The sequence below is a fragment of the Eucalyptus grandis genome, chromosome 5, assembly GCF_016545825.1.
Source record: "Eucalyptus grandis isolate ANBG69807.140 chromosome 5, ASM1654582v1, whole genome shotgun sequence".
In the NCBI taxonomy this organism is placed as follows: domain Eukaryota; kingdom Viridiplantae; phylum Streptophyta; class Magnoliopsida; order Myrtales; family Myrtaceae; genus Eucalyptus; species Eucalyptus grandis.
In genome coordinates, this window is record NC_052616.1 from 61,702,779 (window position 1) to 61,729,849 (window position 27,071).

The 27,071-nt window shown below is 41.7% G+C and overlaps 7 protein-coding genes across 8 annotated transcripts; 4 read left to right on the top strand and 3 right to left on the bottom strand.

Annotated features, from left to right (window-relative positions):
* The first annotated feature begins 771 nt into the window (after positions 1 to 771).
* Positions 772 to 3,234, top strand: LOC120294102 (transcription factor bHLH91-like). Its single transcript, XM_039314030.1, has 3 exons — positions 772 to 1,590; positions 2,585 to 3,034; positions 3,124 to 3,234. Exons 1-3 carry the CDS (start codon positions 772 to 774, stop codon positions 3,232 to 3,234), a joined length of 1,380 nt encoding a protein of 459 aa, XP_039169964.1.
* A 3,704-nt stretch (positions 3,235 to 6,938) lies between these two features.
* LOC104445790 (transcription factor bHLH91) lies at positions 6,939 to 9,777 on the top strand. Of its 2 annotated transcripts, XM_039314121.1 has the most exons (4): positions 6,939 to 7,022; positions 7,179 to 8,194; positions 8,882 to 9,298; positions 9,447 to 9,777. In XM_039314121.1, the coding sequence occupies exons 2-4, from the start codon at positions 7,205 to 7,207 to the stop codon at positions 9,549 to 9,551; spliced, it is 1,512 nt and encodes a 503-aa protein (XP_039170055.1). In that variant the 5' UTR covers positions 6,939 to 7,022; positions 7,179 to 7,204; the 3' UTR covers positions 9,552 to 9,777. The 2 variants fall into 2 exon arrangements, with proteins under 2 accessions (XP_039170055.1, XP_010058017.3); XM_010059715.3 differs by lacking the exon at positions 6,939 to 7,022 and having other exon boundaries at positions 7,138 to 8,194.
* Positions 9,778 to 10,416: 639 nt separating this feature from the next.
* Positions 10,417 to 11,840, bottom strand: LOC104445791. The gene is given in 3 exon segments (XM_039312420.1): positions 10,417 to 10,725; positions 11,566 to 11,777; positions 11,780 to 11,840. Coding segments are annotated over 2 exon segments (270 nt in total). The 5' UTR covers positions 11,838 to 11,840; the 3' UTR covers positions 10,417 to 10,725.
* Positions 11,841 to 14,335: 2,495 nt separating this feature from the next.
* LOC104445792 (glycine cleavage system H protein 2, mitochondrial) lies at positions 14,336 to 16,690 on the top strand. Its single transcript, XM_010059719.3, has 3 exons — positions 14,336 to 14,596; positions 15,915 to 16,174; positions 16,408 to 16,690. Exons 1-3 carry the CDS (start codon positions 14,518 to 14,520, stop codon positions 16,534 to 16,536), a joined length of 468 nt encoding a protein of 155 aa, XP_010058021.2. The 5' UTR covers positions 14,336 to 14,517; the 3' UTR covers positions 16,537 to 16,690.
* Positions 16,691 to 17,270: 580 nt separating this feature from the next.
* LOC104445793 (sulfiredoxin, chloroplastic/mitochondrial) lies at positions 17,271 to 18,632 on the bottom strand. The gene is made up of 5 exons (XM_010059720.3): positions 18,467 to 18,632; positions 18,186 to 18,355; positions 17,764 to 17,797; positions 17,565 to 17,658; positions 17,271 to 17,476 (listed from the first exon to the last, which is right to left on the bottom strand). Exons 1-5 carry the CDS (start codon positions 18,555 to 18,557, stop codon positions 17,461 to 17,463), a joined length of 405 nt encoding a protein of 134 aa, XP_010058022.2. The 5' UTR covers positions 18,558 to 18,632; the 3' UTR covers positions 17,271 to 17,460.
* An 878-nt stretch (positions 18,633 to 19,510) lies between these two features.
* LOC104445794 (14 kDa zinc-binding protein) lies at positions 19,511 to 22,205 on the top strand. The gene is made up of 6 exons (XM_018875081.2): positions 19,511 to 19,600; positions 19,715 to 19,822; positions 20,269 to 20,352; positions 20,463 to 20,610; positions 21,654 to 21,771; positions 21,904 to 22,205. Exons 1-6 carry the CDS (start codon positions 19,569 to 19,571, stop codon positions 21,969 to 21,971), a joined length of 558 nt encoding a protein of 185 aa, XP_018730626.2. The 5' UTR covers positions 19,511 to 19,568; the 3' UTR covers positions 21,972 to 22,205.
* A 652-nt stretch (positions 22,206 to 22,857) lies between these two features.
* LOC104445795 (probable arabinosyltransferase ARAD1) lies at positions 22,858 to 26,596 on the bottom strand. The gene is given in 3 exon segments (XM_010059724.3): positions 22,858 to 23,493; positions 23,859 to 24,224; positions 25,565 to 26,596. Coding segments are annotated over 3 exon segments (1,464 nt in total). The 5' UTR covers positions 26,474 to 26,596; the 3' UTR covers positions 22,858 to 23,304.
* Between the last annotated feature and the right edge of the window lie 475 nt (positions 26,597 to 27,071).

The window sequence follows — 27,071 nt, forward strand, 5'->3', positions numbered from 1 at the left end:
TATGCACAGAAGCCTCGGATTGCATGAGTGCTTGAGACTCATCCCCCAAATCACACCTCAATGTCACTCCCATCTTGCATTTTGTTGAATTCTTGGTAAATTTGTGGAAGTAGGTAAAATCGGGATAACTTTACCATGTAAATTTACTACTATATTAAGAAGATCTTAACCCTTTCATTTTTACGCTAACAACAAACCATAAAGATGTATAAACTAAATAAGGTTCACATTCAATCTTTCTTTTTTCTATACTTGTAATTGGGATTATTATACGATACCTAATTTGTATTATCCATTTAATTTACATAAATCATTTTCATCACCACTGATTGGGTAATTATATTTTGAATAATTGATCGACTATTCATGTCTATTTGATATATGTAAGTTGTGTAAAAAGACAAGCTTAGTTAAAATTTTATTTTTCTTCTCCTCCCTAGGTTTTTGTCCTCCTTTCTCTCTCCTAACCTCCAACTACAAACTCTCTCTCTCTCTCTCTCTCTCTCTCTCTCTCTCTCTCTCTCTCTCATTGTTCAATCTGAAACAGTAAGTTCTCCATACATGGCTTAGGTAGATAGATCTTTCAAGATGTACAGTCTCATATGTGCATGCACATTACATGAGTCACCTGTCTTGTTGTCTTCTTAAATTGGAACTGGTTTGCAAATTTGCATGCTTTAGCCCTCCGTAATTATTTTTTTCATCATCTTGCTTCTCTTCTATTTTTTTTTTTTTTTGCATTACTTGATCAGGTTCGAAGGAGATCGAAGAATGATCATCGACTTGGATACCGCGTGCTTCGACCGGAGCGCCATCGCCGTACCAGAAGGTCCAGATGTCATGTTGCATCAAACCCGGGATCATCCTCATGGTTATCATTATCACCATCAAATGCGAGAGAATGTTCCAGCTGATTTCGCCGACGAAAATATCTTCACCTGCAACACCAACAACAATCACATGACGGTAGAAGAAGCCATTGATGGAGATCCCAGCAATACTGGTAATCAACCTGGACTACTGCAAGATATGTTCCAACAACTTGTCGCCGACCATGCACAAAACCAGAACGGCATCACCGCCCAAAATTCGAGCAATGAAGTCCCCCCGATGCCGCCTCCAGATCACCTAGGCTTCTTCCATCTCTTCCACTTGGCCAGATCCTCGTCATCCCCCTCGCCACCATCGCCTTCGTCCTCCTTGCTCCCGAAACCACCACTCTCATACGCAAACCCTAACGCATCCCCAACATCGTCGGTGCTGTATGACCCGCTCTTCCACCTGAGGAACTTGCAACCTCAGCCTCCGCTGATGGGAGAACTATCGTTCCCGTACGTGGGCTTGCCCAACGAGGCTGACAGAGGGGAAATCGTCATTGATGGAGAAGGAGGGACGACGGCGGCGATGATGATGATGTATGGGGAGGATGAAGGGGTGTTGGAGATGATGGAGGGTGGCAATAGGGTTAAGATTGGCAAGAGGAGGGGAGGGAATAAGTTGACCAAGCACTTTGCTGCTGAGAGAGACAGGAGGACTCAGTTGAATGAGAAGTATGTGGCTTTGAGGAACTTGATCCCCAACCCCACCAAGGTAATGCATCTACTGATCGCATATTTGCTTTTCAAAACCTTTTATTAATGATTGAAACTACATATGTAATTTACATATATGAGTATATGGCCAAAAAAATGAATTTAACTAGCTTAATCAAGCGTGCTGATTTTCATGGATGAACCCTCATTCCAAAAGCTTTAATTCATTGATGAATGGAGATGATCTTTTCTTCTACCAGTTTTATAGTCTTCTTTCTCTAGCCCCTGCCCTTTTTCATAAATCACAGAGTCTTATTCGTTTCGATTTTATAACTTATAGCTGCAAGAAATGCCTTTCCTTTTCTTCTTCTCTCTTCATAAATGAGAGCTTTGCGATATACATTCCTAGGCGTTAGTTAAGACCAAAGACATTGATTTCCCTTGTAGCAATCATCATCGAATCGTATTATCTCATCTTATTGTATAGCACTAATTGAGTGATCAGGAAGCTTAGACTTACTCTTACCCATAAATGCATGCGTAATCTTTGTTTCAGATGATTGCTGAGTAATGCTAGGTGTAGCTCCTTTAGGTCCTTCATAAACAGGACCTTCACGATATGCTTTAATCGCCAGTTAAAATCGACGATATTTGTTTTCTTGTCGTAGCTAGTAATTGTAATCAGCTGTATACACATACATATTCGTCATCTTTCTATGTAACACTGCTTATGGGGCTCAGCATTTTTCCTGGCGATACATATGCTTTGTTGCGAATGATCTTTGTTGACTAATTTCAGGCTTATTTAGACTGATTTACACATTTGGTATACGCCGGATACTGATGGAACAAGCTGCAAATTGGCATAATAAGACATTCAACACCTGCTAAGAGTCTATATAGCAGTTCTCAGTAAAACTGATTTATCTTAGGATACCCAACGTTATAGTCATTTGTACTAGAAAGGATGACATTTAGTACCATGACAGTATATGTTTATATTGACTATTTCTTGGTGGCCAAAACGAACTGTTTGTTCTGTGTATGTGAAGTTTGATCGGGCATCCATTGTGGGAGATGCCACTGAGTACATCAAGGAGCTCTTGATACTTGTGAAAGAGCTGAACCTAATCTTGGAGAGGAAAAGATGGGGAAGAGAAAGGAAATGCAAGAGACGGAGGGTCGCCATTGAGGAGGAGGAAGAGGAGGCAGAGGAGGCTGTAGACGGAGAGAGCTCCATAACCACGGTCACGCCACCGGGCGACCTGGCTGATTGGTCCTTCAACGGGACACTGAGGAGCTCTTGTATCCAGAGGAAGTCCAAGGTGACCGAGGTCGATGTGCGCATTGTCAACGACGAGGTCATGATCAAGCTCGTGCAGCGGAAGAAGATCAATTGCTTGCTGCACGTGACTCGGGTCCTCGACGAGCTTCAGTTGGACCTCCACCACGTTTCAGGCGGCCACATCGGCGAACACTACAGCTTCTTGCTCAACTCCAAGGTTGTGCGAACTTGATCTTGATGCCCTCCCTTAAATACGTCCTCAAAGCTCAGTAGACCTAACTAAACTTGATCGTTGCTGCATTTCAGATATGCGAAGGGTCGACAGTGTACGCGAGCATGATCGCAAGCAAGGTCATAGACATTGTCGACAGGCAGTACTATGCAGCCACACCACCACCAAGCAGCTGCAGCTACTAGGGTTTGAGGAGGAGACGATGATGAAGACCTTTTAGTCCCTTTATTTCTTGTCATTTAAATTTTCATTGCCAAACTATGGAAAATAATCGAAGTCTAGTAGGAATTAACTGAACCATATAACTATATTACGTCACCTTATTGCAGATGCAGACATATACTTCGGAATTGATTCTTTAATGCCTCTTGAGATGATTGCTTGATGCGTGCTTTCTAAGTCATTCAAGCAACGCAATGATGGCATAGAGAGATATTTGAGGACGTCTATGGAATGAAGTTCCACCCGCATTTTCTAAGTGCCTGAGTAATTTTTCGGAGTTCAAATACGCCATTCAAATTGTTGTAACATGTGAATGTTGCAACACATCTAGGTTAGCTCACTTGAGGGATTATCCGTTTTGGTTCGTTCCACACTAAATCCCACAAGGTCCCCATCCCAACAGTGCTTTCATGTAAGCAATCTTAACATCGAAATTCAAATGTTAAATGTTGTTATTATATCAAAAGGCATCTTTCTAGGAACATTTTCCTATGTCTAGTGCATAATTTCAGCTCATTCTTGCCCCATTCGTTGCTGTGGAAGTCTGTCGGATCCCGTTTCTTGTTCGGGTCCTCTCATCCTGATAATCATTCCCAACCCTCGTAGAACGGGTCGTTACAAACATTCCTACTAAAATTACAATGAACTTTGTCCTTATCTAAGTGCTCTTTCAGTATCGAGACTTGGTAAGCCGTCAAAGGTAAGCAAGTGAAGGGACCACATCTAGAGAGAGAGAGAGAGGTACGATTCCGAGAATAACAGCAGAAAATCTGCAGATATGCAAGCGCAACAAGATTGTCAGCCGTGCCAGCATTTGCTATTTCGGAGCAGGCACCCTTTAGGACTCTGCCTATCCCCCTTATGTTCTCTTCTTGTTCCTGTTAACTGTTGATGATTGTTTCGGACCGGCTCCTTATGCAGATACCATCATTAACTCCGAAAAGGATGTACTCGTTCGATTGGACGAGAGCACTGAATGTTCATTAATGGAACTTATACATGGTCGGTTTTCACTCATCCACATGTTGCATCCTGGAACCTCAGCATGCAGTGTTTGTCGCATTGTTTCTTTGGTATCGCCGGGCCGGTTCGACCCGGAATCATTCCGAGTTGAGCTATATTATGCAAACCAAAGGTTTATATATTCGGAATGGCAAAGTCTATAGTATAACTCAATTCTTACTTTTTTTTTTTTTTTTTTAGGAGTTACTTATCTATCTTATTGGTAACCTTGTAGCCCGTGACTCCATATGCTTTTCCCGGGATTTGAACCTTAAACCTCACTTGATCCCTTTCTTCCTTTTTATTTTTTTAATCAATCAGGTGTATTACTAAACTTTGGATCTCCTCTGTGAGGAGTTTGGTGGCCCCTAGTGGACTTACCTAGGAAACTCCATAAACCCATAAACCCCTCTATCCGTCCCATTTCCATGTAAAAATAGTGGCCACTCGGGTAAGCCCCCAGTAAGTTCTCTTTCTTCCTTTCTATTAGGCTGTTTGTGAATTATTCTTATTCCGAATAAACAATAATTGCCTTCATATTAAGTAACTTGTAGCTCAAAATTGGCGAAAGTGAACTTCTAATTTCATAATTCAATGGAAAGAAAGATCGACTATCAAATAAAGATTTCAATATAAAATACCAAATTTGGCCAATTATGTCGCGAGGGCTTTGCAAAATTCACCATATTAAATAATCTGTAACCGCTCATTAAATCATTCTAGGGCCTTGCTACGATGGAGTTGGATGGCAACCCACTTTGCGTGACCCCTTACATTAGTAAATCTCTTCCCACGAACTAACATTCAAAAAAAAAAAACTAATTCTCGACTTTTTAAATTATCATCGCATCGAACTATCTATCATTAGAAAATGAAATTAAATTAGAAATTAAAATCCCACAAAAGTATAATAACATCCCAAAAAACCAAATTCCATAGGTGTGAATTTCCAAAAAAAAAAAAAAAACGAAAATTCCAGCATTGTCAAATTTTTTTTTTTTTTTTTTTAACCTTTCCAGTTTTATGTACCATGATAATGTGAAATTGAAAGTGCGGGGGTGGTGTACGGTTTGCATGAGGTTCCGGGCAATTTGCATGGGAGAATATCGGTGGTGAAGTGGGGCCCACCGATTGACAGAGGAAGAGGAGGTCGTCTTCTTTAACTACTCAGGAATAATAAATAAATAAATAAATAAAAGTAAAGGTTAAAAAAGGGAATTCGCATCTCCGACCTAAACTACCGTTCTTGGAGAACCACCCCAATTCGCATGACTTCACCAAAGCTCCTCCCCATATTTACACATTTTGCCACTTTCCCAATTCTATCATTTTTTGAAAAATTTATTCTATACTTCTGGAAATCCATTTGGGTTTTGAGAACTATTTCCATTCCTTATATAACTAAATCGATCAGCTTTCTCATGCTAGAATTCATGATAAACATGAGTACAAGAGTGTAGTACTTATGTCGTGCTAAAAGATGGGAAGATTTTACTAGATTTGGGAAAATTAAAGTTTACGTGTCGACGCCGGCCGCTCGAGTTGGGGATTCTTCGCCTACCGATCAAGGGCCTTCTTTTTCTAAGGTGATGAGTCGAGAAGAAGTGTTGTTTGTATCTCTTGGTGAATACTACAAGTTATGTGTGCTGGTTGAGGCACAACAAACGTGCTTCGCATTTAAGATGAAATCTGAGTAGGCAGAGGGAGACGGTGCCAGAAAATAAAGATGAGCATATAGAGCTAGCTCATGATGACAACTTCAAAAGACTAGTCGAGTGACCAGAAGAAGTTGGCAAATGTAACCCATGCGATCGATTCTATCCAATGAAATGAAATGGTTCTTTCAAGAAGGAGAACTTAGAGGGGTGAAAGAATGGGTTTTGTTGCAATTCCACAAGCTTAAACACGATGTCGGTTGAACTATTGAGGCTTAATTACAAATCATCACTAATTGCTTAAACCTTTTAAGGAGGTAACTATATCTTCGACTCTAAACACATGATGAGCAATGCCAAGTATTCGAGTTCACAAAATTTCTATACAAAATCTTATAAATCATATAATGACTTAATCCTCACAACAGAAATTATTACTAAATAATTATTCGACTGATATATATGTGATTGCGTATACCAATCTTTATACATTATTAGAAAAGTTTCCTTACTTTTCCCCCTCAATGATTCTGTTGAAGGAGAAAAATAAAAAGGGGGGAAGGAGGGGGGGAGGTTTACGATCCAAATATGGAAAATATGAGTGGGGCCCAGATGATGGGAATCTCAGTAACAACCAACATCCTCTGCCAATTTGCAAACTTATCAAGGGAAAAAAAAAAAAGGCAAAAAAGTATCTTCTTTTCGAGGACCCAAAAAAAGAAAGCAAAAACGAAAAATAACAAGAATAATCTTAAATACGTCGAAATCAGCCTAACTAAATCGGAAAATAAAGAGATGTGAGCTTATAAAGATATTAAACCGATATTCAATAAAACCCAATAAAAAATACGTGGTGATTTTCCACATAATCATTTTAAATATCGACCTTAATATATGAGAAAATATTAACGATAAAATGAATTTCCATTTTCTTTTTGTTCACTCTGACTCTCTCTGCCTTTCTTTATCATTTCTTTTTTCTTACACACATATCTTCCTCTTGCAGCTTTTGTCCCTCCTAACCTCCCACTGCAACTCCCCTCCTCTCTCTCTCTCTCTCTCTCTCTCTCTAAAAGCTGATAAAGAAGATCGCGGTAAGCTTTTCCTAGCCATGGCGACGTAGCTTGACAGAACGCGAACATCACTTTCCAGTCTTATTCTTGTTCTTCTTCTTCTTTGGGTTGAGCTATTCATGTTGCGAGGTCAGGTCTAGTTCATTGACGTGCTGTTCTTGCTTCTGTTCATGGCAGCCGGCGAATACCCACCTGGGGAAACCATGGAGGAGACGGCCGAGTGCTTCGCCGTGGCCTTTCCGGAAACGGGTCCCCATCATCAGCGGGATAACGGCGTCGGCGATCTCCATTGCCATTATCAGCAGCAGGGGCTAATGGGGTTCGCGGCCGAGGACGGCGGCTGCGGCGGCGGCGGGGATCGCCGGGACGTCTCCCGCGTCGCGATGGAAGAAGGGTTCCACCGGGTCGGGCCGGGGGACGAGGATTATGGCGATGTGAATCAGGTGGTCCTGCCGCCGCCGCCGCCGCCGCCGCCTTACGGTGGTGGCCAGTGTTCTTCGGATTGGAACTACGCTGCTGCTCCGGGGACGGAGGGCTTGAGCCACGACATGATGGGCCAGCAGGTCGCCGATTCCTTGCAGTTTCTGCAGAGCCAGGCCCTGCAGAACTTCGGCGGCGACGGCCCTTCCGACGTCTTCGCTCCGGCCGGGCTGCCGCCGGACCTCCTCAATCTCTTCCGCCTGGCGCGATGCTCCTCGTCCTCATTGCTCCCCAGCTCGTCTCTGTCGTTTGCAAACCCTAACTCCCCCGCGCCGCCCGTCCTCTTCGACCCGCTCGTCCACCTGAGCAATTTGCAGCCGCAGCCCCCGTTCATGAGAGAGCTGTTCCAGTCTCTGCCGAACGGTGGAGCCTGTGGGTACAACGGCTTGCCACTCGCCGGCTCGTCGTCGTTGCTTGGCGGTGGCAATAACATCGAGAGAGGGGAAACCGAAGGGGACGAGGGAAACAATATGGGGATGACGATGATGTACTGCGAGGAGGATGGAGGCCATCAGTTTGTGGAGAACGATAATGGGGTTTTCAAGTTCGGGAGCGACATGATGGCGGACATGGAGGGCTGCCGTGTCAAGGTGAAGATGGGGAAGAGGAGGAGAGGGAAGGTGACCAAGCCTTACACCACCGAGAGGGACAGGAGGTCCCAGATCAATGTCAAGTACGACGCCTTGAAGAAGTTGATCCCCAGCCCTACCAAGGTACTGTACACACACATTCGCGCTTTGCTTCTTTGATTGATAGCCATTTATAGATGCTGGATCGAATTCGGGTTGTCACGCCACCGTCACTCTTATATTCTATGCCTGAAAATGGGGTGAAACTTGGGAGTTCAACATGTGGGTCGAAATGGGGAAAGTGATGGCTGATCATGGAAGAACTGGAATGGAGCTCTCGCTAGCTCCAGTTTCCTGTTCTATGGGCGGATCCCAACACTGAAATCTTCCTAAAGAAGGGAGAGAAGGGAATGACAAAACTTCTTTCTTGATTTTGGACTGTTGCTGGAGAAGATGGTTTTGGCCCTATCTTGCCATGCTCTTTTCCTCTTCCAGTTTTTTACCCCTATCATCTTCAGTCCATTTCCATACCAGGGCCACCAGCATATGTACTTGTTACCTTTTATGGCTTTCATATTGTACCCAGAATCATTTTCTCCCTGCTTTAAATGAGATATTTTTAGTACTCGTTACGCACTGTTTAGTTACATGTCCAACTTAATGCGTCGTATATCCCGTGTAGAGTATCGATCATGGTTATTTGGATTCTATACCATGACAGTGCTTATGGAAGTTTAGTTTTTTTCTTTTCTTTTCCCGATGCAAGATTGTATATGCCGGCTTTTTGGCAAATTTACTGTGTTGTGCAATTGCTTGTGTTTGTGTACGAAGGGTGATAGGGCATCCATAGTGGGAGATGCCATTGACTACATCAAGGAGCTCTTGAGAACCGTCAACGAGCTGAAACTGCTTGCGGAGAAGAAAAGATGGGGGATAGAGAGAAGCAAGAGGCAGAAGGTCGAGGAGGAGGGCTTTGATGGGGAGATCTCCATAACCCCGAACCCGGGCAACCCGGTGGATCAGTCCTTCAACAGGACTCTGAGGAGCTCTTGGCTCCAGAGGAAGTCGAAGGTCACTGAGGTCGATGTCCGCATAATTGAAGACGAGGTCACGATCAAGCTCGTGCAGCGGAAGAAGATCAATTGCTTGCTGCATGTGTCTAGGGTTCTTGATGAGCTCCAGTTGGATCTCCACCATGTTGCTGGTGGCCACATTGGTGAACACTACAGCTTCCTGCTCAATACCAAGGTCGTGGGGCTTTCATTTTGTCTGAACCAATTCTCAAAACTACTTTTTTCCTTTAATTTGACAAGAAAAAGTTAACTTTTCATGGATCTCCTCCAAGTTTAGCCGGTATAAGGAAAATATTCATCTTCTTCTTATGTTCAATTTTCAGATCTGTGAAGGTTCAACAGTGTATGCTAGCGCGATTGCGAGCAAGCTCATAGAGGTTGTTGACCAGCAGTATGCAGCCACACCACCACCGTGCAGCGGCTACTAGGGTTTGATGAGTTGGAGAGGAGAAGAAGACGGCGGTATTGGATGGATTATGCTGCCTTGTTATCAATAGATACTGACACTAATACTTAGTTACAGAATAAATATAGTAGGAATCAAGGGCTGCTGTTTGGCCATAAAAATCAAGTACTGCTGCAATACCCTTTCCCATTCTCTTGCGGTGACTTCTTTGATACTTGCTGGATGCTATGTCAAGTATTTTCTGAATCTTTTTTGGGTCCTTTTCATTTCGCTAGCATCTGCTGATCTTGGAGTTTACAGTTTACACAAGTTTTTTTTTTTTTTTTTGGTAAAATACAGTTTACACAAGTTGTGGCGGTCATATTCATAAAAACAAGTAGGTTTTGTGACTTTGCTCAGATTTAGATTCGCCTTTTTGCTATTCAATCCATCATCAAAATCAAATTTCATCCGCACAAACACTGAGATTTTTTCGTCCATATAAGCAGCTGCGTCTAAAGTACCAAAAATAAGACGGAAGACGGAAGTAATCTTATAAAACCCTAGACACTTAAGTTGGAAAATGTCGAATCTTTCCTCCTAGCTGCAGCCAAAATATTGTTGTTTACGCAACCATCTATATTTCTTCATCTATTAATATGGCAGATGGCAAGAGAGATTTACGCCGATAAAATTGTTGACAGAAGAAAGTTCAGTGAACCCCGATTCGTTTACAGTTGTGGTTTTGTTTTATGTCGGCCCTATCAGCATTTCGAACAATTACGCCTGCTCCATCATTTTCTTGACCGCAACTGGTTTCATCATATAGCCATCGCTCAAATGGAACGTGTTGTTTGCTGATCCACAGAGTCTTGAGTCTCAAGTGATCATCTTTAACGCCAACCGAATGTTAAAGAAAACAAAATTCCTTGATTTCCTATGTACAGATGAACCGAACAAAGACTCAGAAAAAGAAGGATAGCTACTGTATGCAAGCTGCATCAGGAACCTGATCGTGAAGAATCTTCTTTTCGTGCCAATCATAATGTTTAGAAGTAAGTAACAAGACGTCAATATGACCATCCTACTCCATCTGTTTCAAGAAAGCAGAACCAACTTCTCTTTTATCTAAATTGCCCTCTAACCACCCAGATACAACAACTTGACAAAGTTGCGTCACGGGCATTCGATACTTGTCGCATTTACTTGCAGCATGTCTTCTGCCAGAAAGGAGAAAGATATTAGAGAAACGTGTTTGGACAAGCAAAAGATAGCTAAATGAACTTAAATCAGAGACCCCAAAATGGCATTGCATATCCTTTTGTTTTATCTACTTTCAGTTCTATTCACAGCTTTAACCCTATTGACTGCTTATGGAGATGATGATCTATGTGAAATTCTAGTAGTATAAACTAACACAAGATGCATGGTTAAAGCAATCAAAGCAGTTTGAAACCCAGACCTTATCTATCAAAGCATCAGAAATCACTTGAAACTGCATCAAGGAATTTAAAAATTGGACAAAAGATTTTCTTCCAAAAAAAATCAAACTAATAATAATCAAGCATATCTTGTTTACCATAGTTTTCGAAGAGATGTTGGAATGCTCTGAGAAAGGTTAAAGCTCCCCTTGCATCAGCCTACAATGATATTTTCCTTTGCTATCTCCTATTATCTCATCTGATTAAATTGTAAGAAATTCTCAGGAAGGCAGAACTCCTTCATCTCTCTGCCCCTAAACATTTTGAATGCCCCTCCCTCCTATAGAACCAGTCTGTAATCATCAAACGACCACTGGAAACATTTCCTCAAGCAGTGCTTTCTAGGAATACCCATAATTAATCACTTCATTGAACATATGAAGTCACCCATTTATGCCCATGCAAGCAATTTCACTCACTATGAATTACCATCATCATGCTGATTTAGATGGGCAAGAGCAAAATTTAAGATGACCACAACGTGCATCCCATAAGAAAGACTTAAATGCATCAATCAAGAAAAAAGACAAGGATAAGAAAGAGCATTGAATCATAGCAGCTGGATAAGTAGCTCACCTATTGTATGTACTTGGGGATTTCGCCTTTTCGCAACAGGGAGAGAGAATACTCCCCAATATCCATGAGGTCTTCGATGTTGTGGAGGGATCTCTCTTCGGCAGCCAGCATGAAGATGGCTTTAGCCTCGGCCTTCTTAGATAGCCTAGCAGCTAAAGTAAGAGGCAAGTTTGGCGAATTCAGACTCCGCAAGATTTGGCGATAAAGAGAGAAACCCGTCCCCTGTTCCTTGCAAGATCCTCAGCCGTAGCCCATATTAGACCTTTCGCCATTTATCAGCACTGACCAACAAACAAAGAGAAATATGAATACTCGATGCTTGCGAGTGAGGCAACGAGTTCTTGCCATTATTAATTTTCTTCGCTCCCATCGAAACACCAACAGACTCTCAGTTACTAATCACTCGATGTGAACGACATGGCCATGCAACTGGGCACGCTCAAGTGGTCATTTCAGTGATGAAAGCTACAACCTTTCTAAAGAAAGCAATAAAGGTTACTCCTTCAACAATGAGCCAAGAATTCAAGTAAGAATTTTCTTATAGGACTTTCGTCGAACACTTGTCGGACAGCAAATTTATAACAGCATCTACATCTACAGCACAGCCACCCACGAAACCGAAGGGTACGAGGAAATGGGTAAAGAGAAAGCCGACGAGGAAAGATAACAACGAGCCTTCACAATCGAAATCACGTCGAATTCAGCAGAGAAAGAATGAGAAATTGCGAAACTATAAAGAGGCATTGGGTAAAGTGATTTACGCGAAAAGCAACGAAGGTGCCGGTTCGGGAGCAGTCGCCGGAGTTGAATCGCCGGCGAGCGAGGGGGTGCGCTGCTCGCGGCGGCCGGCGGCGGAGCTGCGACTGGGAGTTGGTGAACCGAAAATTCCAGAGCTGCCCGGTCCGGTCTAGGAGATCATAGGAGGAGGTTCCTGTAAAGTGTATATTACTTCAAAATTTTTGACAATATATAGTCCAATATATATAACATGTAATATTATTTTCTTCATGGCAGTTAATTATAATTGTACCCTTTTTAAACTTTAATTTCTGGCAATAAATTTTCCATTAATATATTCGACCAATATTGGCTTCATCCGCATTTTTACTGACTTTTTTTTTTTAATAATGGAAGATTAATCTAAATGTACATATTGTCATATGAGTTTGGTAAATAATGTCAATAAATATCATAATTTCTTTGAAAGGTTACAAAAAGTGAGATAATGGACTAGGATTGACAATACATATAAGGTAGGATATTAGGGAATATAGTATAAAATGAATACTTAATAGGCACATAAGAAATATAATTTGAGTTCATTTTCCGATTTTCATCTTTCATATAAAATACAAGTATCTTGTCATTACTTGTGAATTGATCGTATTTTCCACGGGAAGTAATTGTGCTAGCTTTTACTATTTTCATCTATTTGAAACTCGAAAGAAAAAAAAAAGGCACACTCCATTTTTTCAATAAATAACAATTAACTAAACATTGACATATATTTATAGAATGAAAATCTAAAGGTTTTGATTTTTACTTTCTGTGGACGAGAGATGGCATGTTTTAGATTTGGGAGATTTTATTCTTATTCAATTTCCATCTTTGCTCATTGACTACAGCACATACTTGACATTCACCTTAAGTAAATTGGCATGAACTCTGATGAATTTTTTTGAAGAAAAGATTGAATTTTAAACTAATGATGAGATTACCTTCTATGTAATAGATATTAAGTAGTGAAACCACTTCATCATTATCTAATTAGCAGCCATAACACTGTCACTGCTAATTAAAAAGCCATGTATACATGGATATATAATTTTGCAATTATAGATCATAAGGCCATTGTAGAGCAATATGGTGCCAATTGTCCTTAATAATGGCCATTTATCCATGTATTGCTAATTGTCACCCAAAGTCACCATCTGTGATCATGATCTGACAATACATTAACAAAATACACCTATGTCAAATAAAGGGCTAGTTCATGTAAGGGCTTGGATTTTCTATAATCCATATTAGAATTCTTTGTATTCTTTGTATCTTCCAATCACTAGCTTAAACATTGGAGGGCCAATCCAAATCCTAATCCTCTATGCCTTAACTTGGATTTTGTATTGCATATTAAGTTTTTGAGCCGAGCTATGGTTGGTAGGTGGTCCTTAAGTTTTCCTCCGTCCTCCTCGATTGATCTCGAACGCAATCCTTACCTCATACATCAAACATTAAATAAAATGAGTACACTTATTGCTCAATTCCTCAGAAAAATGGAATACTAGATAGAACGGATATGCAATTACGTGATTCGACTAATTTAAAAGACACAATATCCTAGTCAATCCAAAATGGAAGGCCAAACCAATGTTTTTTTTTTTGGGTGAAAGGTAAGAATTGGCCAAACCAATGTTCTTGTTTCCTCTTCTAGCAAAACTTTGGAAATTGAGTTCTTATCCTCCACACTTTGGATCAAAAATTGATGAAATATGAGAATTTCCATTGTAACCAATGGCTATGAATGATATAGGTCAAAAACATGGGACCAATTCCTTCTTTAATGCCTACTTGCTCCGACAATGATCGTAGGTTGGCCGATGTGGCCTCCAATAGCCACGTGACCTGCCTAGCACAAGCCACCACCATCTCTCCACCAACCCCAACACTGACAAATTGCGCAAGCACGAGCAAGCCCATCGAATTGACCCACCACCGCCACCTCCTCGCACCTTTCTTGAACCCTCTCTCTTCCTTTCCTTTTCTACACCCAACAAGCCCTGAATTGTCGTGGTGTTGGGGGGTATTTAACAAAGTGAGAACAAACCCACCAACCCTCGTCGCCACCCACTGGATCCTTGCACTTGGAAAGCACTAAAAAACTAGTAAAGGTGCGTCCTTTTGGCGACGGTGCACACCGCAAAGCTGCAGCCTTTGTTGGGTTCGCGAGTAATTATGGCGTCGAGGTTGTTGTGGGCTTCCAGGGCTGCTTCTTATCTCAGGGTCTCTGTTGCCCACAGGGGCTTCGCCACCGGTAAGATGGGGACGGGTTTGTCTTGTTTTGATCCTCTGTCGTTATGGTGTTCTTCTGATCATGAGCTGATTCGTAGATCCGAAAAGAGGGTGGTGGTTTTTGGTTGTGCGTGGCAGTCAAGATCTTGTTTTTTATTATATGGTATCGAGAATGATGGTGGTGCCTTTGTTTTTTTCTGTGGAAAAGGACCGATTTTGAGGAGGATTTCATGTCATGCTTGATTTGATTTGCTGTATTGCTGTTGGGTTTGTTCGCTGCAGAGACCTGTTAGATTCTGGGTTAAATTTTGTTTAGTTACCTGAAAAGAGATTCATAAAAGTCATATCATGCTTATTTGCAAGGTGTATGGACAAGCGAAACATTGGCAGATCTCGATATTGGAAAAGTGGTTTCCTTTCAAATGACATTTGATTTAGTATGTTGGAAATAACGTTTTTGGTGTTTATTAATTGGGCTTTGATTTTATCCTCTTTTCTCCAAGAAAAATGTATTGAGGAGCACTCTCATTAATTGTGATAGGCAATGCTTGATCCTGGAGGGAATGCTTAATTGTCAATGGAGCGTAGTTATCAAACAATAATTGGCATAAAAAGATGTTAATGGTATTATGTATAGCAGAATCAATCCAACTGATTGGCGATAAAATTTGAAAAAGGGTGATAGTGGGAGTGAACACATTAATTGATGTCAAGAAATGGGTCATGACACCGGTTTAGATCAGAATCATCATAAGGGTGATGATCCCCTGGTAGCCTACTTGATGTGGTTTCAGGTAAAGTAGTTTTTTTTTTTTTTTTTTTTTTTTTCAAATGATGAGGTTGTTCTAGAAACTGATTCATTCTAGAAGTGGCATAGTGCTTTGTGTAATTTAAGTTCAAGTGATTGACATACTATGAAGGCTATTCTGTTATTGTTACTCTAAAAATGCCCTTTCTTTGCCAGTCGTTTTTGCAATGGAGTGCAGGCTTTTCATACTACTACTGACTTGGCAGTAGATTTTTATTTGTCTTTTGGTGGACTATTAACGTGCACACTTGCCTTGACAAAGTTCAGTTCAAATGCTTTTGGTCTGAACTTTTAGGGTCTTTATGTGTATGCTGAGAGTGCTCGATCAAATTTGAATCAGTTTTTAGAACAAATTTGCTGCCTATTTTCCTGCTCGTTTTACAGTTTCACGAATAAAGATCTAAGGTCAAAAGTGAGAGAGTGCAATTCATGTTTTGATCAACTTGTGGCAACAGTGACAATCTTTGCTGGATTCTTCTGGTGGTTCTTAGCTTCCTAATTCTTTCACTCATGCCTTTTCCTTGTACCACAGTTCTGAAAGATCTGAAGTATTATGACTCCCATGAGTGGGTGAAAGTTGAAGGCAATTCTGCTACAGTTGGCATCACTGATCATGCTCAAGATCATTTGGGTGATGTCGTGTTTGTCGAATTACCAGAAGTTGGGGCACCTGTGACTCAAGGCGAAGGTTTTGGTGCAGTTGAAAGTGTCAAGGCCACCAGTGATGTAAACTCCCCGGTTACAGGGAAAGTTGTTGAAGTCAATGAAGAACTCAGCAATTCTCCTGGCTTAGTAAGTCTCCTAATGCTCTTCCTCTACTTATGACACTCTGGAGTTTCAAAACTCCCTCGTTCTTTTAAGATGGAATGCTAATTGGACATAAAGGTTGAACTTAATTTAATTTCTGTGTATATGTCTTGTGAGTCTACCTTTTGATTTCTGTTTGCACTCCATGGAAGTTCTGACCTTTCTCGTTAGTAATTCTGTTTCGATCTCTTCACTGATGCGAGTTTACTGATCTGTAGGTTAACTCGAGCCCATATGAGCAAGGATGGATCATTAAGGTTGAAATGAGTGATGCAGGCCAACTAAACAACCTGATGGATGCTGACAAGTACTCCAAGTTCTGTGAAGAGGAGGATGCGAAGCATTGAGCAAATTCTTGACCCGTGAAGGGTTCTGATGTCAAATTCCGCAATGACTTGTTTTTCATCCGATGTCTTTTCGTTTCTTTCCTGACATTTATATCCGAATGCCTTTTGGCTTGAGTTTCTTTAACGCATCTATCTGAGAGATTGATTGGTATAATTTGGATTTTGAGTCGGGCTAGGCAGGTAGAGTCCATTCACTTCATGCCAAAAGTCTCGCTAATAGGAGAGGAAAAAAAAAAAGTGAGATTTGACTTGTTTGAAAAGTTAAGAGCGTATAATGCCGCAAATGAGTACTGTTGATATGAATTAAGCTTGTCACTAACTTAATACTTAAAGTATAAAATGACTGACTGGGTTCGAGAAATGACCAAGAAAAGATTCTATCTCTGATAAAAAAAATCTTCAGCGTGTTCTTGCTGAGGAGAGGATTTGAGGTTTGATTTAGTACTGAGAGGTCCTGGGAGCGGAATTGGCATGTCCATTGCCTTCTTTTAAGGTGCATACTCAGTTGATTAAGTACAGAACACAGTAGGCTATCTACGAATGCAGTGTCATCATGTCGTGTTGGTTATGCCCACCAATCCCATAGCTCTGTCTCCAGTCATGTGATTTCTGGATCAATTGTACGTTTCCTCAAATTGTGTTCTCATGTTGTGTCAAGTATTAATGGCCCCGCGGAGCGATCATGGTATAAGCATTGTAATGTTGTAGTTAGGAGGAAAGGGAACTTCTGAAGATAAACATTATCAAGACCCCTTTCTTCATTACTCAAAAGCTTGTGATACAAGAGAGCTAAAAGCTAATTAACATCCAAGGGGACTTGCAGCAATCAGTATAAAGTGCAATATCTCGTATCCAATAACTTCAGCGCCACTCGTTGAGCTGAGAACTCATCTCTCCAACGCAGAGAACGTCTCTGTCACGAACTCAGCGAAGATGATGCCTGGCGACATATGAACAGGTCCTTCTGTGAGTGACAGGGAGATGCAGTTGAAGCAAATGATTGAGCATGAAGGATGACATGAATAAACCTTAGCGTTTCTTTCGTCGCTTTCCGGACTTTACAGCGGATCTTAGGGAGGCCAAGGCGCTGATGAGCTTCGTAGCGATGACAGCCAGAGAAGCCTGTGAAAATGCATACAGAGCAAAATAATCTTTTCCATACCGAAAGAACAGTCCATATTGTTTATGTATATGCCAAAGTGCGAGGATGATGAAATAATTACGCACCGTAGTAAACTCCATCGACCTCGAGCACATCAATCTGCAATAGAATTTTTAACAGAAACATCACAAAATTGTCAACGAAGGCACGAAAATCTTGCTAATGCAGCTACTTTCTTCTACAAACACATGAAAACTCCATGTCAATATAGAGAAGCATAAGAGCTTCTACTTCAGGCAGAATGCTTCTGTACTGGTTTGATTAGCTCAGAATCACATGCCAAAACAGAGAAGCATCAACTCCCCAACTCGACTCCATCCACATCATACGCAACACATGCATTCGATCAATGAAATTTCCCATCCTGTCTTCACCCCGGTCAATCTTTGCCGTCCACTGCAGAGCCTAATGCTGCAAACATCCTCCGCAAGAACACACGACATCTCAAAAGAACGGAAAACGTGGGGCCTGGGATCATTTTACGTACAGGGACTTGGAGCCCGATCTCTTGGATGCTGTCCATGAGGTCCTTCACCTTGACCGGATCGTTCGCCCTCGTCCGCATCAGCGGCCTCCTGATCTTGTCCAGCGGCAGCTCCACCACCACCGGCCCTCCTTTCCCTTGGCCGACGCTTTGGCTCCGACCCGGAACAGCCCCTTCAAGATCCCGACATACCCACAAGTCAAAAAAGCAACTTTAGCAAAACCCAACTCACGGGCTCGATCAATCAAGACTCGCACGCAAGAGGGCGGCGGTTGCGGACTCACCGTTCGATGAGGCGGTGGCGGAGACGGAGAAGCTTCTCCATCTGCTCGTCGCCGCCGTCGCCGCCGGGAGGTGCAGCACGAAGCTCGCCATCCTCGGAGTCCTCGAGCCTTTGCGTTCGTTCCGGTCAGCTCTGAATTGAATATGATGATGAGGGAGGCTGTTCGTGTTTGTACTTAAATATCTTGGAAGACGAGAGGACTAGGATTGTTGTCCCGTGCGCAACATGGACTTGCGACTTGCGGGGACTGTCGTGCTGGCGCACGTGAATGTTGTGGACGGTGATCTTTGTCCCGGGCGACGACTGTCGACATGGTTGGAGAGCACAATTTGGAAATGAAGTATGATTTATCGAGCGAAACAGCCTGAATTCTACTTGATACGATAAAGATAACTTCGAAATGGCCTCGAGTATGCACGCTTTTTACTGAGTTTTTGGCGAATGACATGTATATATATTTTTTGTTTCGCTAAACAACAATTTTGACCATGAGACAAAATGATACAATACAACTTGGCCTCTCGGAAAGAAAGGATATCAATATTGGTGCGTCACTTGGGGTTTGATGTGTTGAGCTAAGCTATTTGTCATTCGGGAGTAAAAAGCTATTTATGGGTGATTTTAGTTCCATTTTCATTTTATTGTGGTCGGTTCGAAGAACTTGCAATTTTAGTAGAGTTGCTGAAATTTTGTTTGTCTTCATTGTAGTTATGCATGTTTGTTTATAATCACTGGCATTTCTAGTTTGGCCTCACCTCCATGTTGTGTGAATTAGGTTACGACGGATCAAAATCAAGCTAATTGAGACCTTTATCGAGTTGAGTTCAAGCTAGGTGGGTATCGAGAAATCAAGCTCGATCAAGCACGAGCTTTCGCTCCTCCTTTCGTATGGGTTTGGGATGGATTGGGTAAGAAAAGAAGTCTCTTTTCAGCCTAGTTGAAAATTTGAGGGACTAAAGTGATACAAAATTGTCTTTAGGAAGCGAAAAATAAGAAGTAGAAAAAACTTCAGGGGGCTAAAAGTAAAATCGATGACGATATCGGCCATTGCTAGTGAAGATGCCACAGTTTAACACCTCCTCGGACTTGCGCAGGATCCATCAATGGCCGCTCTCTACTCCTCAGCTCTCCTTCGGTACTCTCTCTCTCTCTCTCTCTCTCTACCCTTCAATCTTGATTGCAATGGTGAGAGAGCTCAGTGTTCTCTGCTTCTGAATTCGATCGTTTCTCTGCAATCTGTGCGTTTCAGGAGCTGTGGAGCAGGTGGTGTCAAGGCATTCGCGTTTTCCAGAGGCTCCTCTCGAGCTCTCGCTTCTGCCAAGTTCGCTCCTCCGCTTCACTTTCAGTCCCGTCGCAGGTGCTTTCGTCGTTCTTGTATTGGGCGCTGCGAAATTTCTGCTGTCAGCGGCAAAGATGGCTTCTTTATTGAAAAGTCAGGGATTGAAGAATGATCGTCCTTAGAAACCCATTTGATTGGGTTGGTTTTCACGTTGTGATGATAATTGGATCTGGGTTTGCCAAGAAATCTTGATAAATGGAAAAAAAAAAAAAAAAAAGATGATCTTGTTGTGTCTGTAGAGCTTCACTGAGCTGAGACTTAAAGAAATGTATGTTATTTACTTTAGCATTTCAGTTGGCGAGGCGATTTTTCCCAATGCGGTCAATAGGATTTATCTTGTGGAAATCCTGTCTTTGTTCAAGCTGTGGATTGTATTCTCTTGCTTTTCTGGGTGTTGGAAAATTTGCTTCTTGCTACTGATGGAAATGCCCTTGATGTTCCTCTCAAATTGTTTGTATTCATAGATCTTTTTGCGTCAAAGCCACAAGCAGTGAAGAAGACGCTGCTAAAGCAGCTGCTGCAGTTGCCGACACAGGAGCTCCGACCATGTATGATGTGTTCTGTTCTGACTGGTTCAAACTGGTTCATTTTGATTTTTCTGATATTTCTTTCGTGATTAGTTTGGAATCTGATTGGAGTGTGCCTCTTTCTTTTTCAGATTTGACAAGATCATAGCTAAGGAGATACCATCAACCATTGTGTATGAGGATGAAAAGGTCCTAGCTTTTCGAGACATTACTCCACAGGCTCCGGTTCATGTTCTAGTCATTCCAAAACTCAGAGATGGCCTTACGCAGCTCGGAAAGGTTAGCTAGGGTTTTGTCGTTTACCAATGACTATCTCTGATGTTATCTGTGCACATTGAGAGGTGTGTGTACTTATCTTACATGGACTTGCAGTGTCCAACATAAGTTGTCTGGCAATTGCATCAATTCACTTTCCTTTCTAATAAATAACTCATCTATTTTCATAGCCTATGTGTACAACATAATAACAGCTGAGTGAAGTCATATGTGCTTGGGACTCTTGTCATCATAGGATTTCACTGAGAGTTATGAGGTAGATTCTGTCTCAAGGCGTTTTAATAGAGAAGGAGAGGGAGATGCTAGAAGGCACTTTATATCATTTGAGATGGGAGGGCTATTCTTGGGATGAATCATGATTCATATCAAAGGCATATCTACATTCTCTCAGCATGTTTCAATTATTGTGCTGAATGGTAATCATTTGTTTTTTTTTTTTGGTAAAGAATGGTAATCATTTGTTTATCAGTGGTTCTTACAGATATTATTAATCTGCATTAGTTTTTTCACACTGTCGGCCTAGTGATCTTTCAAGATAGGATAGATGAGGCAGCCTGCTGCTGAGATTGATTCTATTGGTATAGATTTTATAGAAGGTGAAAATACAAAGAAACAGGACCAGTTCAATCATGGCTTAATTACTCTCAATACTCCTAGGTAGCATGGGGTAGGGAGTTTAAAATAAGTCTAACCTAAAGTTTGATGGCTGATGAAGTTGCTTGACTCGATGAGAATCTCTCTCATATTCCTTCTGATTTTCTCATGAAGTGAATGATTGGTCTACTCACTCATACGGCAACTTCAAGAACATCCAAGATTTTAGATTTTCTCCTCGAAGAATCATCAAATTTCATGTTGAGAGGCTTTATTTTTCCTTTCTGTCCTCCTATAACCCATTTATGCATATAAAAGGCGACTTAATATATTCCAATAGTACAACCTCCTGCTTAATAGCTGCAAAATACATCCTACTTAGCTTTTCTTTTCTTTTCTTTTTTTTCCTTGGGGAGATTATGAAGTTCTGGTTTTCCATTGCTTCTCTACAGGCTGAAGAAAAGCATTCTGAGATACTGGGTGAACTTCTCTATGCTGCCAAAGTTGTGGCTGAAAAAGAAGGCATTCTTGATGGATTTCGTGTTGTCATCAACAGTGGACCAAGTGCCTGTAAGTTTTTCGTCATTCCTTTTTCTGCTGGATAGAACGTTTTCATCTTATGTTGATTATCTGCACAACCTCAAGTTGCTTAAGAAAGCATGTAAACCCTCTCTCTCTCTCTCTCTCTCTCTCTCTCTCCAGGTCAATCCGTTTATCATCTTCACCTGCATGTGCTGGGTGGTAGACAAATGAAGTGGCCTCCTGGTTGAAGTTGAAGCAAGCCATATTAATCATCACCATTTTGTGACCTATTGAGATGTATTCACGATAGTTCTGCTCTTTTTGGCTCACTGATCATGTAACTATGCTTTCGAGGTTTTCCTTTGATAATAAAAGTTGTTGCCAGATCCGTATGTGAATGTCGTTATGTTTATGTCTGTCTGAGCAACATGTGGCTCATACATGCTGCAAAAGTATTGACAGTACTACCATCTATTCGTTTCTATGGATATGACTAGCGGGCTCGTGTTAGGCTTTAGTTGTATCAGCTTAACAAAAGGCCACATGAATCATCAGCTCATTGTGCCATTCGAAGAATTATTGGAAGTGTGATGGAGGGGAAATGAGATGAGAGCATATGCAAAACTGGACGTGGACAAAACCCTTTCTATGGGTTTAGATCTAGGGTTGGTAATTCTTCTTAACGCGTTAAAATCATATCTATAATTCATGTCAATTTGTTGTGTCGGACTAAAACATCTCAATTTTTGTTTTGCACGTCAAATAATTTAGTTGTGATAAAAACTGTGTAAATTTCCACCAATTCGTGTCAACATATAAAGCTTATGCATCTCGAAAAATTTGAATCCTTTATAATTTGTGTTAACGAATCATGTCCAACATTGCCAGCCCCGTTTAAATCCAGTCAAATCATTATTGAATGAATGGGTGAAGCATATCTTCAAACAAAGGAAGGAGAAATTAGACCCTAGTCACTGCCTAAAACGCATGAAAGAATAGACTCCGAAACAATTGAAGGGCACTAGACAAATTATCATGGAAACATGTGCCAAGGTCTGTAGGCACATGGAGAGCTTTCCCATACAGCATATTTCACAGACGTGCGGACCTTAACTAGTATATGTAAGAGCAGCCTACAAAGAAGTCAACTCACCATTCCAACATAAGAAAAAGAATAAGGTATACGGTCAGATCTTCTTCTGTACAATGTACAATATGTGGAAAATACAGGCAGCAATCAATCTTTAATCTAATTTCCCTATTCTGCATCACCACAAGTACCAGAATCTCTAATGATCTACAACTGCTACCCTGCCTAACAAACCCTGAAAAATCCTCTGCCAAGGGCGTAATGTAAGGGGAGGGTGTCAATTGTAAACGGTGTACTAGCAAGAAATGAGGATAAATTAAATGCAGTGACAGCTCCTCGATATTTCTAAACTCAGCCTTGCAGGGTGTCCTGCAGATCGCGGTATAGTTGCTGAATCCAAACACGAGCGAATTCCAACACCAACTGGCCAGCACCCAAGCAGGCAGGTTTGCAAATAGTGGTCGGAGATCAAGGTACAAGTAGTGCTCGTGTCATAGAGTGGAAATGACCCCCGTCTGGTTCGAACAGATACAGGAACAGTCTGGTTCACTCATGTCCCTCTTGACAATCCTCTTGTCACGGTTAATCATCAGTTTAATAAGGGGTAGCTTCTGTGATATTTGCCGCCAAATTTCATTGACTGTTCCGTTTGGATCACCATACTCGAAAAATCGCTTCACCTGGATAAATATGAAACAAATTGGGAGAAAATCAGTGTTATCTGACTTTTCTCATCTTTAAGCATTTGATGCTCCATCACAAATTCAATTATCAATGTGACCAGAGCACATAGAACATGTTCTACACCACTAAATTTTCTAAATGCAAATTGAAGTGAGGGACATTAGCAACAAAGCACATAGATACAGCATAACCAGATCCAACAAAAGTGATGCCAAAAGTCACTGCTGACTATGAGGCATATTCTGTTTTGTTCAATAATGATTAAAATAACTAATTCACGATATAGCCTTGTCAAGGAAGCTAAGGCATAGCTACAACAGAAGAATGATGAAACTTATGAAATTGTGCAAGTGGAGCTTACCTCTTTTAGCTCTTTCTGATATTCCAGAATCTTTTCTGTCTGTACTTTTCTCAGAAGTTTCACCAAAAATCCTCGCTTCAGAGAAGTGGCAGTATCTACAAATATTGCAATTTTCCGGTAGTCTATGACATCTTCAAATGGCAACTCGATACTGTCACTGACGATAACTGGGATGCACAAGCTAACTATAGCATCAAAGAGACGGCAGGCCGATGGGGTATCGCCAGCAGGGTTGAGACAGAACTTGGATGTATGCATCCCCTGTGATGCTGCGCGTCAACTCTCTCTAGATTGTGCACCATGTTTCATTACGACATCCTCTTCATCTTCAAGTATTTGAAACAGCAAATCACGAATTTTTCCTCCCTAAAATTCATAAAGAAATCAACAAAGGGTCCATACATTTAAAAGAACATACAAAGCTGATCCCAGTTAGTGGGAAAAGGTTGGGTTCATTATAATGATTCAAATTGATTGTCATCAGGATGAATCTCAATATCCGAGTGATAAGATGAAAACCACCAAATTAAGTACACTTCGTGGATGCTAAATGAATTTGGTAGCACGTGTTTATGTATTGTTCATTGTAGTAGAGCAACAAAATATGTCTCCAAGATCAAGCTCCAAAAGCAAGTCATGGTAGCTTTTCAAAGGCTGCCATAGGGTGCTTGTATTTTGAGGTGATCTAAGATGCTTGCCAGGGAAGCTGAAGCACCTCTTTTGAAATCTGAAACAGCAGTTGTGCACTCTCAAACTCTCATCAAGTTTCTCTTAGAGGGCATCCAGGACTATTAAGAAACTATGAACCAGTCGTGAACAACGATCCTTGTGAGGAGGGTAAACTATAACAAGAGATAAGGTCGAACAGAATGGTTTTGAGAAGAAACAATTGATCTAAAGGACTCAGAAGCCTCTCTAAAAGAATCCCTCAACATGCAAATCCCACAAATCTACCAATTTGATGTGAAGGTGAAAGAGCCTTGACCTTAAACTCACAAAATGTCCTGTTTATGAACCTAAGAATAGAAACATTCATCAGATCAATCAATATCTACGAAATAAAATCAAGGCAGCCTTTGTGTTCATCTATATATTCACATAAAGGAAGTCCTGTAAGAAAAACCAACTCTTATTCCATTTTTAGTCATTGGAACAATAATGAGGGAAGGCAGAAGAAAACCTCACGCAGATGAATTTTTGTTCGGAAATCTTAAGTAAAGACTGAAACAATCCAGAGATGTGAAAAGCCGCCTATAGCTCGTGTTTTATGACAATCAATTCTTGTCAAGAGGAGAGTGGTGCTCCCTTACAGTGATTTAAGGCATTGCAGCATTCAAACATGAGAGATGCAAATGGACACAGATGTTTAAAACTGCAAACACACACACCACAAAAGGTTTGGCAAGATGTCCACAATGAATTGCACCCAATTAATTTAAGTACTGCAATGCTCACTGAAACAGAAGCTAAACTAACACTTACCATTCAACTAATAGCTCCAACATTTTGACAGTTAACTGAAAACTAAAATTCCCTGTATCTAATTTGCTAACAAATCTTTAACATGTACTTAGCTAGCTTTGCTAACATACACAACAACATCAGCACCAACAGATTCTCCTTCGTGAATGGACAACCTAATTTCCACGAAAATGACTAAACAACACATTCAATTGTGAAACTCATTGGCAAAACTTCAAATTTACCTCTTTCCGGAAACGGTTTCCCATAAAGAACAACAAAGTCTTGCGTTTCTCGATCCCGACATCACCATTGTAAGTGTTGATCCGATGTGAATATGGCAAGATCACATCTTTGACCAGTGAGGCCTGGTCCGGCTTCAACCGCCCGAAATCCGACACCAAGAGGATGGCATTCTTAAGGCGATCCACGACCCGGTACAGCGCATTCGGGTCCTGAGCAATGATTATGTGATCCCGCCCATTGTTCCTCTTCCAATACTCCTGACCCTCCAACCACTTCACCAGCTCCTCCTGCATCTCCTCGTCGCTGTACGTCGGATCCGTCCCGGGAGGCCGGCCCTGATTCACAATCAAGCTCAATGACGAGAACACCGGCACGTAGAAGAGATCGGCCTCCTCGGGATCGGTCACCCGAGCGACCGGCGAGCCGGCCTGGGCCCTCTCCAGCTCGGGCCGGTTCAAATCCGCAAAGAGGTACCACTCCGCCATGTGCTGGTGCCCGGGGTACTTGAGGGCCGACACGTCGGCAACGTGGGCTCCACCGCGCGCGGCCGAGTGCTCCCGGATGACGCCGTAGGTGAACCTCTCCGGAACCTCGTACATGAACACCTTGGTGAGCAAAGGCGGCGCCTTTACGGGAAATTCGCCATGGTCTTCGCCGGAAGGACGCTGAATTCGGAAGGAAGGATCGATTTTGGGATCTGGGTTGAGGAAGGAAGTGAAGAAGGCGTAGAGGGCGAGGAGGAGGAGGACCAAGATCAGGGCTTGCTTGAGGAGGGAGGATTTGCGGGCCATGGGGATCGGGAGGGATGGCTGCGGAGCGGGATTCGGGGAGGACGAGGAGGTCGGGATCGCATTGGATGGAGGGGAAGTGGGTTTGGGCTTTCTTGATTTGGCGGATCGCTCGCTCATCGGCTCAGCAGCTGGAGCGCATGGCGGGGTTGCAGAGGCGGTCGGACGGACAGACAAGACACCATACGAGGAAGAAGAAGAGGATGGAGTGTCATTGGCGTTTGCTCTGTCTTTTTATACGTTGGGAATTTTTTGGGAAAGTAGGCTGTGCCTTTTTCCTCTTTTATTTGTACAGGTAAAAATATATGGCATTTTCATCTTTTTTATGAATGTTGTTTTGGCACGGAGTTCGTTTATGGGAATCAATCAGCAGCTGAGGTTAGATTGTGTGATTAGAAAATTCATCAATGACCTAATGACTTAGTCAATTAAATTGAGAAATCGAGGCCGATTAAAATAGATGAATTTATTGTAAGTATAAATAGTTCCTAACTTTAGTGATGAAATTATCTTTGTATTATTACCTGCTTGTGTGCTTGATTAACTTACATTATATGCGAAAAGTTACTTACCAGGTAGAGAAGTTATAAACCACATTGGATAACTAACTAATCGAGGAAACTTACTGATTGTTTGAAAAACCCTTAATCGAGTACAAAATCATAGGGAGTTGACCATGGCATAGTAAACTAGAGAGGTTGATGATTGTGAAAGTTCA